General features: G+C 35.4%; 1 protein-coding gene across 1 annotated transcript in view; it reads left to right on the top strand.

Moving 5' to 3' along the window:
• Positions 1-16,637, top strand: part of LOC145688817 (putative E3 ubiquitin-protein ligase HECTD2) — a 134,334-nt gene that overhangs the window by 65,311 nt on the left and 52,386 nt on the right. The window contains exons 3-4 of the mRNA XM_081762991.1: positions 5,496-5,633; positions 14,621-14,793. Of these exons, the coding sequence (XP_081619117.1) occupies positions 5,496-5,633; positions 14,621-14,793 (311 nt within the window). The remainder of the gene's footprint in view (positions 1-5,495; positions 5,634-14,620; positions 14,794-16,637) is intronic.

Here is a 16,637-nt window from a genome sequence, read left to right as displayed (position 1 = left end):
AAAGAATTAGTTGGGTGTAGAGAAGAATGGAAAGAATTAGTTGGGTCGAGAGGAGAACGAATGAGTGGGTGTTAGAAATGGTGGGAGAGAAAAGAACACTTTTAGATATTGTTAAGAAGAGGAAGAGAAACTGGTTGGGACATTGCCTAAGAAGAAAGTGTATCATGAAGGACGACTTCCAGGGTATTGTAGAAGGAAAGAGAGGGAGGGGGCGAAGGAGACTACAAGATGGATGATATAAAAACAGAAAGATTAAACGTAAAGACGAAGAGATTAACGGAGGACCGTGGAGCATGAAAGCTTCTCAGCTGCTGAAAGTGACCTGCCAGTAAGGGCAGAATACCTATGATGATGATGATAATGATGATTTTTTTTTTCAAATTTATATATATTGAGTTATTATATTTTTGTTTATTTTTCACCTTCATTGTCACATTGTCTCGAAAATTCCATGACACACACACACGCAGAATCTTGCAGCACATCCGTTGAAAATCACTGCTCTAAAGAATAAAACCCTTCAACAAATATAAAGCCACAATTTTCTCAGTTCAAGCATGCACTGTGTTTTTAAATATCTGTGCTATGTGCTTAAATATCCATTGTTGTTACGATGTATAATAACACTTCTATTTGTGGGAGCTCATGGGCGCGTATCCCACATTCAACTGTAGATCAACACCTCATATAGTTAGCCTTAGTGCTAAAAAGGAACGCTAAACTCCAGAACCAACCAAACACTTTTAAGGAATTATACAAGAGGGGTGTTTGCATGTATTATCGAAAGTGGCGACACCTTGCGGCATAGTTGTAAAGCTTTTGCTTCCGCCGCATATAGATAATATTCTCACTGCTTCGCCGTTTAATATATATTAGCTGAAATGTCCGTTCTTCATAAGGAGAGAATGATTTTCGGAAAGTATTTCAACTCTCTTCTAGGGATGGCCGGATCCGGATCTCGGATCTGGGTCCGAATCTCGGATCTCGGATCTGGATCCCAAATTCTAATCTCGGATCTGGATCCGAAATCCGTATTTCAGATCTTGATTCTTATCCAAACCCACATGCCACCCAAATTATGATAAACTTGAATAACTTGAATATCTAAAATTCCCCTAAAGTAATTTCACAAAGTCCTGACAGTGAAGAAGAAAACAGGAATTTAAGACGAATATTGACAAGTCTATTTGTCTCCTTCACTCTACTCTGAAGATAAAATGCTTGCCTTAGTAAAAAAAAAAAAAAAAAAAAAAAAAATCTGATTTGATCCGGATGGGAGTTGGAATGTCGAATCTAGGTCCGCCCGGTTCCAGGACCGAGATGAAATACACACATATATATTTGAAACCGGAATACAAAACTCGAATATTTAAAATTCCTCAAGAGACCTATTTCATTGACAGTTAAGAAAACATAAACAGTTAAGACAAGTATTGACTAGTTTTTACCTATATTTATCTTGTTCAGTCTGCTCAAAATATCAAACGTATATCTTACAATTAGATTTAATAATTATTAAATCACAATATGAGCACCGAGAATAAACTGTGAATTTTAGTGCCTCTTATCTAGATTTGAAATTTCGGATTCATACATAGAATCAGGCTGAAAGATAAATATTTGAGATCTGGAAACCGAAACATGTGCTAGTACCAAGATCGTAGCCGTTGTAATGAGAGCGGAAGGCACTTGCACTAATTCCGCATGTACTTTGGGGAACACGAGAAACTAAAAAAAGATAAATATTCTTTTTCAGGGGTAAGTCGTGCTTTAACATGACTTTTCATGAGTGTTGTGTTCAAGTACGAAAACTGTAATGGCGACTTGTTTGAAATAAAGGCCTTTTCATTTTTAACAATAAAGTTAGGTATTCTCACATTGGGGAAAAATTATCAAGGCAAATTCCGCTGATTAGAGTGCTGGTTCCTATGAAAGCTTTCACATTGAACCGAAGATTTCCTCATGTGGGTATCGGATTGCCACAATTCATCTTGCTGAAAGACGTGTTTTATCAAGAGGTTGGCCAAGTTTCTTTTGAACTTAGTCTGTAGACTGCTTCTGGTCTCAATTATTCCCATATAACAAGACTAACCATGTATATAGTTGGTTCGAAATGAGTTAAAATATCACTCATTTCGAATAATTGACCTTAAGGGAATAATCGAGATTTAAATATTCGTAAATCAAAAGAGATGTGAAAGTTAAGCGTTAAAATTCGTGCGATAACTCCGGAATGAAGAGATTTATATGCAACCTAATGGCAGCAATAAAACTCCTTCTGTAACATTTTCAAAGTTAAGATTAACAGTTATCTTCTTGAAGAGGGTTTACGGCAGCATAGAAAATTATAAATCCAATTATTATAAGTAGTACCTCTGATAGCCCCGCATTTCACATTATCATCGCCCTTCATCCTGGCAAGTGGGCAATTTACTTACCCACAATGACTTTTCAGGAGTTCCAGTAACATCAATATCTGGGTTTGGGTTTGGGATCATGCTTCGTTGAACCTTGACTATCACCATCAGCAGCTATTAGAGAATCAGAACTTATTTCTGTACTAGATAATGTGGGTAACTATAGCTTTTCGTCTATAGAAAACGGAGAGTGTATGGTATTATCGCAGGAAATATTTGATACATAAGACTTAGATTGTCAGTATTTAGGAGCAACTTTTAAAGTAATCAGTTACCTTAAATGTGCTACGGCTTAGCCGAGAAAACCCGACAGCCATAGTCGAGTGGTCTGCTGCATTAAGATGTGGATCGTTTGCTATGAATGTCTTGGATTCAAATTCCGCTTCGGGCATAGGTGGTTTTAACTTTCCTCGTTTACTTCTATGTCTGTGTAGTGTCGTAATGGTTACAATGTAATCCGTGCAAGCGTCCAGAAGGTTAAATAATTTGATTAAAAAAATTGTTACCTTTTATATATTAAAAAACCGTGGTAAGCGTGTGCCTTCGGTGCCCGTTGTCATGGATTCAATTTCCAGAGAGGCACTCAACAATTTCGATGTTGACTCAGCATCATGTGGACAATGGGGGAGTTGTCTGAAGTAAGAGGTAGCGGACTCTAGTCTAGAAAGATCTCCGGTGCTTGGGGTCCCTGTTTCGATCCCAGCTCCGTGTGGACTTTGTGGTGAACAAACACCGTGCTCGTGAGTTTTCTCGGGGTTCTCCCGTTTCCTCCCACTTTCTTCATTCCTCCATTTCACTCATCACCGTCTCCTTTAGCCTAACCGGCATAAACGTAGGACGTAAAACGAAGATTTCATTTCATTTCATTTCTAGTCTAGAAAGCCGGCAACCCCCGACCTCAGAAGGACAAGCCATAAGTTAGGTGATAAAGTCACACAACGAACACTTTTATTAATACTAATAATACTACACAACCATATCGCTCTCCTGAAATTCTCGTGTGTATGTTTAAAAATCTACTGTTATTCCGCGCCAACCAGTCTATATTTTTGTTGTACCTTCGAAGTGAAAGATATTCATTATTACATTTGTTGATGGTTGGAATCTAGTGAGTCAGATACTACAATTAATAAAAAGTTTGTTTTGTCTAGTATTCCTGCGATTAGAAGGGCCTAATCTAAAAGATATTTCATTTGTATATGAGAAAATAGTAAAGTTGATTTTCTAAGGATAAAATAAATATTTTCAATGTGAAACTAACATTAACTTTTGAAGAGGAGCTAAACAGAAGAATTTGTTACCATTTACATCAGTTTCCAGACAGTTCATTATACTCTGAAATGGGAAGAAGTCAAACTTGGAAACATTTTACTAAAAAGACTTCGTCAGAAAGTTCAACATGTAAATATTGCAAGGTTAAAATAAAATAAAAAAAGGTAGCACAAACGTGTTATGGAAACATTTAAAAGCACAGCAAAATACTATATTAGTGAATCCGAAAAAAGTTTTGACGAATTTTAAATATTCAATTTTATCATCACAATTTCAGATGTAGGTTTGGATACGAATCAAGATCTGAGATTCGAATTTCGGACCCAGATCCGCGATCCGGACCCAGATCCGAGATTCGAATTTCGAATCCAGATCAGAGATCCGGACCCAGATCCGAGATCCAAATTTCGGATCCGGATCCGAGATCCGGATCTAGGTCCGGATCCGGCATGATCCGGATCAAGATCTCATTGGGTCCGGGATATCCGGATCCCAAAATTTTTGGCCATCCCTACTCTCTTCCCTACCTCTTTCAATGAAAGTGTAATGACAAAAATCCGTGATGCCACCCCTTAATACTTCCATCTTTCATTCCTATGTCGATGGGGCTGAACTTGAACTGAAGGGGCATCATGAGTGTCCTTATTCATCTCAGCGATTCCGAAAACTATGGATTGTGCACTAAAAATGTTCATTAATATGAATAGTAGCACTACTGATGCCATCTAAGTCCAATTCAGCCCCATCGGCATGGGGACGAGGAAGAGTAAAAAATAAAATGTCCAAAATTTATATTAGTGTCGACTCTATAATTTCTGGGATTGGGAAAATGACTGACCCATTTGAAATGACTTTTAGAACATAGTTAGTGCTCACCATAGGCTAAGTTTTTATCGTGCCATTTTGATTAAAGTATTATTAAGGTGTAGGGTGTAGTAGGGTGTTTGAAAATTTATGGCAAAAGTAGAATATCTTATGGATTTTTGTATTCTTCCCGTGCGAAGAAAAGACATTCCAGCTAACACACACAGACGCAATATATATGTAATGGTGTATGAATCATATTATAGCGAGAACCTGTTCAGTGAGATCGCGTATAACGGGGCATACCTGTGTCTTTAGAAACATATTAAAATTGTTTTCCTTAGCTACATTTCTCTTATGTTCTTTGGTATTCCAGCCTTGTTTAAGGGGCAGAGAGGCTCAATGATAGTGGGTTCGCTTCTGGTGTTAGGAGTCCTCGTGGTGGGCCTGGTTCGATATCAGGCAATGTGGATTTGTGGTGGACAACATCATGTTTGTTTTGGGATGTCCTCCCGTTTCCTCCCAAATTTCCATTCCACCAATCTTTCATAATCGTTCTCTTTCAATCATCATTCTTCTTTAGCGTAAAGTATATGATCGTGAGACGTTAAAGACTAAAAGTTTTCCAGCGTAGTTTATAACAATTAGAATATTTTTACCACTAACTTATGGACTGCCATGTATTTCGCTTACATGTATTTTTTCACGACATCCTTCATATCCAATTTTCAAAGATCTGGTTCAGAGTATCTAATTAAAATCAAAAAGATTGTTGAGAATATGAGAATTACATTACACATATTCCAATATTTTCTGTTCTAGTATGGAGACTTTTGCAAACGTTGAATGATATTACCACTTAGTTATCGTTCAGTGATTGATAGGAAGACGCTTTGTAAATAAACTTATTCAACTTGTTTTACTAGAAACATAGCGACTTGAATTTCAGTTACTTATAACATCAGTAGATTTTGTCGACTAATTTATGTTATTCTCTTGCAGGAGCCTCAGGAAAGTCGACCAGGGCGATATGGCCGCATTAGTACCTTTATGGTCAGCCGTCTAGGTGGAGTTAACATCACTTTAGGAAATTTCTTACTCAGGCCAGGTTCAGAGAGCTCTCTCCCGCCGATTCCTAAGGTAAGACAACAAGGTTTTCTGCAAGGTTACTAGAAGGAAAGGTTGAGCTATACGCAAAGACGCTTCGCTCCTCGTTTTGCGTGACGTCACCAGCGAGGAGCAGCAAGTAGGTATAGAGGTGTACGAAGCAGCCAGAATGTCTTTTTTCTTTCTTTATGCATAACATTTTCGCTGTTACAACATTCTCCTACACACAAACTACAAATAAATAAATAATAAATAAGCCAGCAATAAATAGAACATCTTAACGCAATTTATATTATGGAAAATTAACGATGTACCTGTGTTGCATGATCATTTATTTATTTATTTATTGATGAGATAGATAATTGTTGAATTATAATTACATTTTAAATGTATTTATATCTGAAATGTTGCTGTGAATGTATTTAAGCAAAGTTGCAGATAAATATGTGTTTTACCAGGGCAATCTCGGAAATTTCCGGTGCCTGGAGTTAAAGTAATTGCGGAACCAATGATGCCTAGCAATTTATTTCGTTCAATATACAGCACTCAGGCTTAAAGTTTAAAATTGTCCATTCATATCTTCTTCACATGATTATTAAAAACGGAACCCATCCCTGTTAAACGTCATGTCGACTATCCAACAAAGATTATATTCAATGTAACCATTGTTGACGCTATGATTGCACTTCGTGACATTAATAGTACAGTCCGGAAAAATGTATTTGGTTTATATCTAAATATTTGTATGCTAACTAGCGTTACGAATCGAGACGAGACGAGAAATTAGGTTTTCTCGTCTTGTAGAATCGATTTTCGAAAAAAGCTCTTTTCGTCTCGCCTCGAAGTTTCTCTAGCCTCTTGTATAAATTTGTGTACAAAATTTGTCCTGGCTTCCTAAAGTCACGAGAGATCCACGAAGGATGAGATATAACAACAGTTAAACCATATTTATTATTGGAGTATATTGTGTAATGACTTGTGTATCTTTGAATGCTCTTCATTGTGTTGTTACAATGACTTTATCAATTTATAGTTTTTTTTTATTTATTTTTACGATGAACCATGCAACACTAAACCAGTGTTTAAGGTTTAATACTTGGGTGAATTTTTGTTGCCAATGAGACTCATGAAGTTTCTCATCTTGCCTCGAAAACGAGACGAGAACTCCCATATTTTTAAATTTAAACTAATTTAAAAGATGCTTTTCGTCTCGAATTGCAGACGAGATTAGACATTTCTCGCCTCGATCTCCTCTCGTGGACAACACTTATCTCAACAATGAATTAGAGATAGTTAACCTGCTAGTTTTCCTCAACGGTCAAACTCTTCCATTCTGTGGTGCAAGGTGTGGGGCAATTGCTCCACCTGTTCTACCCGCACGACGTCCCGGAGTTTTACTCTGGTTTCTAACTCAAATAAACATCTAGAGGACCAATAAGCAGAAAAAATATCGAAAAATAATTTTAAATTATGAACTTCATGCATACTTAGAAATTTATGAAAATGAATGAGGAAAATTACTTTATTTTACTTTGAAATCGGGAAATCGGCTCCCCCTAGAAAATAGTCTTCGGGTGCCTATGATCCTGACTGAGGACTTTTGTCTTTTCTTCACTATCTTGGCATGGAGGGACTAAAACTATCAGTGAATATGAATAGTGCAAATCAAAGGTGTATACATGCATAAAGAAATCGATTGATTTTACAATTGATAATAATTTAGAACAACTTTTAACTCTAAAAGAAACCGATGAAATATAAGTGTCACTGTTAATATTAAACAAACTGAAAATAGTTTGAAAAATGTATCGGTAAATATCGGTGTTTATTTGCCAATGCCGATACTCCCAAAAGTGGCTGATATTACCGATATATCGGTACATCCCTAGTACTATAATGTGGAACACTTGGAGATGAAAGACAAATACACGTAAAAATACATATGTACACACGTACTCAAGTTCACACTATCTTGCAATATTGCATGTCTGTACAGCCAAACCCACGTAAAGAAATCTTCCGAGATATAGACCTTTTCTCTATTAAATAATATTCGTCCACGTACACCACTAGAAAAGAAAGCAACATAATTCAACATAGCAAAAACCCAAAATAAATAAAGAATTGTTTGTGGTCTTACTAGCAAATCTTCGCGCGCCAAGCAGACGACAAGCTCTAAGTTCCTCGCTGGTGACGTCACTGTGAAGAGAGAGTGAAAGTAGAGGTTCGGGACATAGGTTAAGAGCACCCCCTGGGTTTTCTGAATTACTAGAAATAAACCAACAATTCTTTGCTCGAGTTTCGAACCGTGAGTTCTAGATTTATATAAGAATAACAAAGCCCAATATTCTAGAAATATCGTTTCATCTATTTATGTTTGTCGACATGCAGTTTGAAGTTTCGTTGAGATTTCGGTTTTTCTTTATTCTTGAGTTTAATGATGAATACTCCCTTTGGCATATGCAACCCGATACGCAACATTGTAAAGTGGGTTGTCTACCAGGTGGTGAAATCCCGTTGAAATGAAGTGAGTTTTATTCAAAAACGAATTTTAAAAAATAAATTTTACAATACGTATTATTACCGTTTAACGGGAAAATTTGTTTTAAAACAAAACTATAACAATCAGTAAATATAAATAAAGTGAACAAAATTATATACATGAATATCACTATGAAAGCTCATGAAATGTTTTTGAGAACAACAAAAGACTTTTCTTTTTCTTTTTTTTTTTTTTTTTTGTAAACCCAAAAATTGATGCTGAATAAAATCCACGCCACCAATTAAGATGAAGCTGATACTGAAGTATACCTTCATCGATTTATGCCCGTTTTACTTTTTCCCGTTTCGCCTTATGCCCTCAAAACATATTTTGACAGACAACCGATAAGGATGTTATCTAAAGGCGGAACAGAAATTTCCGTTTGGCCTTTTCCCGTTTCCCCTTATAACATACAAGGGAATTTTCACTCCGTATCTGTAACAAAGAGGGATTTATTTTATTCTCAACTGCAACATCTCTTCTATTTTAGACAAATTAAACTCAAAATTCTTACAAGAACATAAATTTTATTATTACACCCAAAATAGCATATCAAGTTCCCATGTGGATATAACATGAAACATCATCAATATATGAAATTACATCAATTTCAATGTTCTTAAGTCTATCTTTTTGGCGGTGAATTCTGTATTCAAGCCATCTCCACTTTACCTTTATAAGTGTTCCCTGATTATCCACTTAAAGAAGTATTCGCAGTCTTTCATTTTCACGTTGTTCGTCTTTCATTAATTAAATGAAAGAATGTATGTCTAAGTGGTCCCTTAATACCTTTCTTCGTAATTTAGCGTGTCACCCTTCCGCGTTGTTAGTGATTCATTCTTGATAGTTTTCAAAGTGATTCCACAAATCACTGCAAATAGGTAAACATACATCATTAGCACATTCAATATTCAAAGGATTGCAGGAGTACCTACGTTGAAAAATCGATAGCAAAATTTTGGGTGGAACTAATTTATTTCTTTTGTAAATCAAAGGAATTTATTCTTTTGATAATTTACAAATCAGTGAATGCTGAATTTTCAATACATGAATGTCGCAAGTAAATTTATATTACACTACATGAGGTGCTAATAGAATAAAATGCTTTACTGTAGAATGCTCAGAATAGTTTAACCCTTTCGCAATCCCATGGTACAATTTGTACCATACGGTCGTTTCATGGTACATTGCGTTATAACTCTCCTATTTGAGCTTTTTCGTCCGGTTTTTTTTTTTTTTTTTTTTCAAGTCCAGAGGCATTGTAGAAGACCTTACATATGGTTTCACACCTTCCTGCGTCGAGACATAGCAGGTGATGACGTCATAATTCTAAAATATATATATTTTCTTTTATTATTTTTTGGTGGGTCTATGTTCATTATTTTTTGGCGGGCTTATTTTTGCAATTTTTTGGCGGGCGGGGGTCCAGAGGGGATAAAAGTTGAAAAAAAGGATATTTAGACCCAAAAAATCCCTTTTTTCGGGATTTTCCCCACCTGCAGTTCTATTCTGAAGAGAATGATTGGCGGATTATAGTCCTAGGATAAATAGAGATGTCTCAGGAATTTTTTTACCTGAGATCATGGTGTTTTACGGTAATTTGGGGCATTGTGGGGATTCTTGATAAAATTTCTCCCGCCCTTAGTATTCAAGATAGATACTTGAAATTTGGCACACACATTTAGTATACCAAGTACTATTTTTCAGAATTTTTCAAGATCTCTACGTTTACACAGGGCCGTTCCAGAGGGGTCCAAAGTGTGAAAAAAAATTCCCTCGAACTTTTCCCTTTGACATCACTTTTCCCTCTCGTGGTATATGGTATGAGCATGCAAGTTGTACCATTTAAAAGCCAGCTCCATTCTAAAGAGAATGAGGTATGAACCATGATTCTAGGATAAATAGTGACGATGCAGTAGCTGCTTGACTGAAAGTCTAAAAAAAACCCGGATCCGGAAAGGGTTAATTAATGATTCAATAATTTTAAAAAAACTTGCACTAAATGCAAACTATCTTTGTAGGAAATAAAACATACTTACAGACTAAATTACACGTCACCATTATCCAGCCAAGTGTCTACAAGATAATCATGAAACTCCTCCTTAAATGGAACGTCAGGCGCATCTTCTTGCAAACGTACAAACGCTACATCTAAATGGGAAGTTGGTACTAGAGGTAGTGCTGCTGCACCTCGAATCTTCTTTTCACTTCAGAGTTCTCTTTGTACAATTGAGAAAGTTCTAACTGCTGAACCTTCCTCCACACAGATTGAGAGAAGTGGAAGAAATACCCTCTGATTTTAATATCAGGAAATACTTGATTTACAGCATTGATTGCTGCTCTCTCAAAATTAATAGAAACTTCTTTCAATTTGAAACGCAGTTCAAATTTTTCAGCTTCTTCCCTGATTACCTCCAGTAATCTTACATATGTGTCTTGCTTTTTACTGGGAAGCAGAAGAGAAGAGGAAGTACCTGGCCGAAATATTTTCCGTGTAGAATGTACAATTGATAGAAAAGGCGAGATACGGTCTTAAATGTCCATCCATTACGGTCTTGTTGCACTGACACAGAATCTCCTAATTTTGAACAGTGCCGGAAAACTGTTGAAGATAGAAAGAATAAAATAAGTAACACAGACATTCTAACGAAAATGCTTTAATATTAATATTCTTTCTTCTATTACTATTGTCATATCAGATTTTCACAATTTCAACAACAACAAAAAAGCACTAAAACAACGCAAGAAGAAAAGTAGGAAATGATGAATTATTTTTTTGACTACTAAAATATAACTTACAGGTACACTACTAGCGTCAATGCCTTCATCAAAAACAACAAAAGTTTTGCCGTCGTGCGTTTTACTCGATGATGCTTCCACCTTTAATTTACTCAATCTTTGCGGTAGTGGTGGCCAGGTTCATGCTCGTACGTTATTTAGTGTTTGACGGCACCAAAAGTAGGAACAATAGATAAAGTTTTACTACAATAATTTCCCTTAGCAATCTCCTCCCTGAAGAGAAGAAAATCAATTTTAAACATCATCAGAAAAAAATAATAAAATGGTATACTTTCCCTCGAGAAAGTAAAGAGAAATGAAATATTGCTCAACTATGACCAGTTAATTGCGTTACACTGTAAATAAACAATGGACTGTGTATTTGTTTGCTAGCTGGAATGCCATTTTCTAAAAAAAAAGTTCCACATCTAAAGTTCTAAAATAACTTTTGGAGAAGTTGCAAGAATAAATATTAGAAGCATGCAGAGAAGCTTCAGTGTCAAAATTACTTATACCTTATTACAACTATTACTATATACTTACCTATATATCTTAGTAATTGTTGATGTTGGTTCTTCCGCCACTCTCTTCTTCATATTTGAGGTACAAATATAAGACTACATGAGCAATTTTTTTAAACAGTGACTCAAATAATACATTACTCTGAATGCTCACTTCGATTATACGCTGTTCTATTCCTTCAAACGTAAACGTTTCGCCTTACAATCAAATTAACATACACTATCTTAGCATCATAACCTAAAGTAATGAAAACAAACATAAGGCGAAACGGGAAGACACCCCTTCATCAACCCCTCATTATGACACTAGCCAGGCGACAATACATATAAATAGTTTGATTACTGAGATAAACTCCAAAATTATCATTTTATATATATATATATATATATATATATATATATATATATATATATATATATATATATATATATATATATATATATATATATACCAGTCGATATGTCTGAACACATCGAACTGAACAGAATGGCGTGCTCTATGATAAACTTATGCATACATTATTGGAAAAAATATTTTTTCTGGTGCTAAAAACTGTTTCTTTCCCAGTGTAATGTAGTTTTTCTTTTGCTAAAATAGATTATTTATTTATTTTTTATTTATTTATTTATGAAAATAAATGTTAGAAACACAAAAGCCATGGTGATTGAAACGAAGAGGTTTGTGTCAAATATAAAAGTGGGAGGGGAGCAAATAGAACAAGTGAATAGTTTTCGATATATGGGTAGTATTCTTAGTAATGACATGAAGTGCGAACGTGAAATAAAAGCAAGGATAGGAATGGCGAAAGAAGCCTTTAGGAGGAGGGAAAGTCTGTTTTGTGGGACCTTGAATAAAGAGTTGAGAAAAAGACTCATAAAATGCTTCGTGTGGAGTGTTGTAATGTATGGGGCGGAAACGTGGACATTACGTAAAAGTGACGAAGAACGACTGGAAGCCTTCGAAATGTGGGTGTGGAGAAGAATGGAAAGAATTGTTTGGGTCGGGAGGAAAACAAATGAGAGAGTGTTAGAAATGGTGGGGGAGAAAACAACACTTTCAGATATTGTTGAGAAGAGGAAGAGAAACTGGTTGGGACATTGCCTAAGAAGAAATTGTATCATGAGGGACGTCCTAAGAGGGTATGGTGGCAGGAAAAACAGAGAGGGGGCGAAGGAGACTGCAAGTAATGAATGATATAAAAACAGAAAGATCATACGTGAAGACGAAGACGTTAGCGGAGGACCGTGGAGCATGGAACCTTCTCAGCTGCTGAAAGTGACCTACCAGTAAGGGCAGAATACCTATGATGATGATTATTTATTTATTTATTGTATATGAAAAACATGCACTATTAATTAGCAGATAGCATCTATTGTTGTTTGATTTCTCCTTACGGTATCGTATTGCATAATATGGTAATAAAATATATCGTGCCTACTTCAGGTGTTTCTAAATTCAATTAAATTATGTTTTAAACACTCCACCAGTTTATGACATGAGAAGTATAAAAGGGTTTATTTTTTAATGCACTTTTGACTAAAACGATCTTATGTATTCGCATGTGATAATTCATGCAAGTAAATACGCGCAATAATCTAAACCAGTGTGGAAAATAAAGCTAATGGTTCTATGATCGCTGTATTCTTCTTTGCTTGCTTTTTCTTGAGTGATGCAATCATTGTAACATCAAGAAAATTCTTTGGCCATTCTCCACTCAGGTGGATCTTGTTAATAAGTGAAATCAGTACTTTCATTGCATCCCCAAATCCTTGTTGTTGTCCCCAATAGCCTATCTCCTTTGCGTGTCTTCAATAGCTTGTACTATTTCACTTTTCACCCTTAAATTTATTGTTTATCAGGAACCAAAAGCCTGCTAAACAATATTTCAATTCTGATTCTGATTTCATGAATTCGGTGTATGGAGTTTCGTTTTCGAATTCGACCTCCCATAACATAGGAACTGTAGGCTTGCACAACATAATATTTCACACAACATATAATAACATAAGACTTAAATAGCATATCAAGATCCACACCATTCCGAATGTGATCTCGATTGGGTGATTTACGTATATATATGTCTTTAGTTTTCGAAAATAAGATGCAAAATTAACTGTTCATAGATCGGGAACTGTAAGCTTGCATAACAAAATATTTCAGACGTTTTTATAGTAGGTTGAAGTTCTACGTCAATACCAAATTTGATTCCGATCGGATGAGTAGGATGTATGGGTCTATGCTTTGAAAATGTAACGTAAGATTGACTGTCCTTAAGTCGAGAACCAAAAGCCTGTACAACATAACATTTCGTGCACTTATTTAGGAGATTAAGTTCTACCAATATGCCAAATTTGATCCCAATCGGATTATTTACTTGTAGGTGGGCTTTTGCTTATGAAATATAGCGCACAATTCGACAGCCCACACACAACTTGGAAACAGACTAAATAACATTATATTTCACATACTTTTGTAGTAGGTGAAGGTCTATCATCATGCCAAGTTTGATCTCCTTGGGATGAATTCAGTGTATGGGATTTTGTATTCAGATATATGAAGCAAAATTCGATTGCCCATAACTCGGGAACCGAAAGTGGTACAACATTATATTCCACATAATTTTGTAGTAATAAAGTACTACCACTATGCCTAGTTTAGTCACGTTCGGATGACCTCTGTGCATGGAGTTTCGGTTTCGGACATGTGATGCAAAGTTTGATCGGCCTTAAGTTGGGAACCCAAAGCCTGTAAAATATAATATTTCACACATATATGTAGCAAGACAAAGTATACCACTATATCTACTCTGCATCCAAGGAACAACTCTGTTAGTATTGATAAGGCAAAGTTATGTAATTTTGTAAAAACTTGTGGCATGTACTAAATTGAAAGAAAGGCATTTTGAAGATAGTTAAATTCACTTTACACTAAGAAAACTACAATAATTACAGTATATATTGAATATATAAAAAGAGATACATATGTGAATATAGAAGTTCAGAAACTTCGTGTGATAGATATAGATTTTTATTGAAACTTTTACAAAATCCAAACGAACAACTAAATGTCAGAAAGTCAGAAATGTAATTCTATTAATGTATTTTGGAGAAGAAAACTAATTATGATTATTAGTTAACTTGGTAAGATTAACTTTTAGTGTTACGGTTTGTTGTTACAGGACACCGAGGGAAAGTTTGTAACGCTAACAGGCAGTTCAGCATCTACACCAACTTCTGGTTTCCGATCAGCAAGAAGTGTTGAGCATCTTCCAGGAACAGAGGACAACGAACCCGTTTCAACGCCGAAGACTCCTCAATATCCAGCAAGGGATAAAACTAGAGAAGAATTTCTGTAAGTTACCTAATTCCTACTTGTCACGATTCGTAAATAAACTGCATAAAGAACACTTAACAAATTACAAATACATTGATTTCAAAGATGGGTTTTGTCGATATATTAAGATTAAAAAATATTAACAGTTGTATTTTCGTCCCATTTTCCCCGTATTTCACAAAATATTGCAAAATGAAAGAAATAAACTAGAAGCGTCTACAAATTTATAGCATTTTGTTAGATACTAGCAGAATTATCGGTTCTTTTCTCATAGCCTAAACGGTATGCAACCTGCAATAAAGTAGAGTCGTGTAGGTTGTCTAATTTCAGGGATTTCTGATGTTTTTGAATCTCCAGAATGTGTGACCCTCACCTTCTAATATCCTCTAGAGTCGAAAAAGGCTTAGTACGCGATTAGATCTAGTAACGATTTATTTGTGTTCTAGTTTTGATGATACTAGATGATTCCTTCCTATGCGAAAATCTAATGTCAGACACACACACACGTTCTTTGATATATTAGTAAGGATAACGATATTATAAACAATGATTATTCTGCAATCGTTTTTCTTTTAGTACAATATAGGACTCACTGCGCATCAGTCTTAGCAAACTTTGTAGTCCGTGACACATCGCAAAATATGAGTTAAGAACGCTCCGTAGTGAGTCTGTAAAAAAGAATGTGGAGGAAGATGGTTCTAAAACGTAAATTTGCGTCACTGACGTCATATTGCAAAATCAATATTTGATATCGAACCTCGCAAACTAACACTCAAATTTTGCGTTGTTTTGACACAAATCGATACGGAAGGAGAATTTTATATAAGCTCTAGAAAGTAATAACATTATTTAGTTAAGTGAATGAATGAAAATGAATGCAATAATCCAAAATTAGTCTCCAAACCTCGGGCGAAAACGGTTTGTCTGAACTCATATATCTTACAGGAGAAACAAGGAAAAGCTATTTTACTTTCCTCTCATTGTGTTCCCTTTTTCAAGAAAATGTTGTAAGTAACACAAAGAGGACTTGAAATTGTTGATGATGTTGTGTAAATAGGAACGTGCAACAACACAAATGAGAAGATATGCAATTGGTGAAAATAATTAACTTATAATAACTCATTGAATTAACTTTTAAACTTGAGGTTTCCAGGGAATTTCGCAGGAAGGGTATTTACACCCTATGCTTTCAAATAAGGGTCCGTTTACTGGCAAACAAAATATAAAATTGAGATTTTCTGGAAGACATTTCTACTAAGCTTGTTCATATTTCATAAACTGGATTTTGAAAAAATCACCATAAAATATAGAATTATTCCTTTCTAGCGGCACCACCAATAAGAAGTAGTTTGATTATGGAGAAGTTGAGCCATATACCTGAATAAAATAATTATCTAACAGCTAGATAAAAATGCATTGAGATTATCGGTTCACGTTTTGAGATCATCAGATATATCTTCAAAGGTTCGCATAGTTAGCCAAGCAGAGTGACATCATTAGTTTAAATTCTTGAGATTCCTGGGTGCGTTCGTCATGAGATCATGACGACCTATCTTTAACTTTCAACTTAACCAATACTTTAAGCATGTATAAATATACGTAGTTCTTGCCTTTAGGTAAGGCAATGAAATGTTATACTTTCGCTTTTGTTTTAATGTCCAGACACATTCTTATGTCATTTTAGAACCATACTATAACTACTACAAGTACTACTATTATATTAGTTCTTTTCGCGTTTGTATTCTCTATGTAGTTGATTGCAACACTGCGTTCCACGTAGCTATTGACAACTAAAGCAATGTTTTGGGGACTGTTTCCAAGCAACCAGCTCTTGTCACCTGTACGTGCATGTTGTTCATATG

This window comes from Thermobia domestica, chromosome 1 (assembly GCF_964235325.1).
Source record: "Thermobia domestica chromosome 1, izTheDome1.hap1.1, whole genome shotgun sequence".
In the NCBI taxonomy this organism is placed as follows: domain Eukaryota; kingdom Metazoa; phylum Arthropoda; class Insecta; order Zygentoma; family Lepismatidae; genus Thermobia; species Thermobia domestica.
This window is presented reverse-complemented; position numbering and strand designations above follow the sequence as displayed.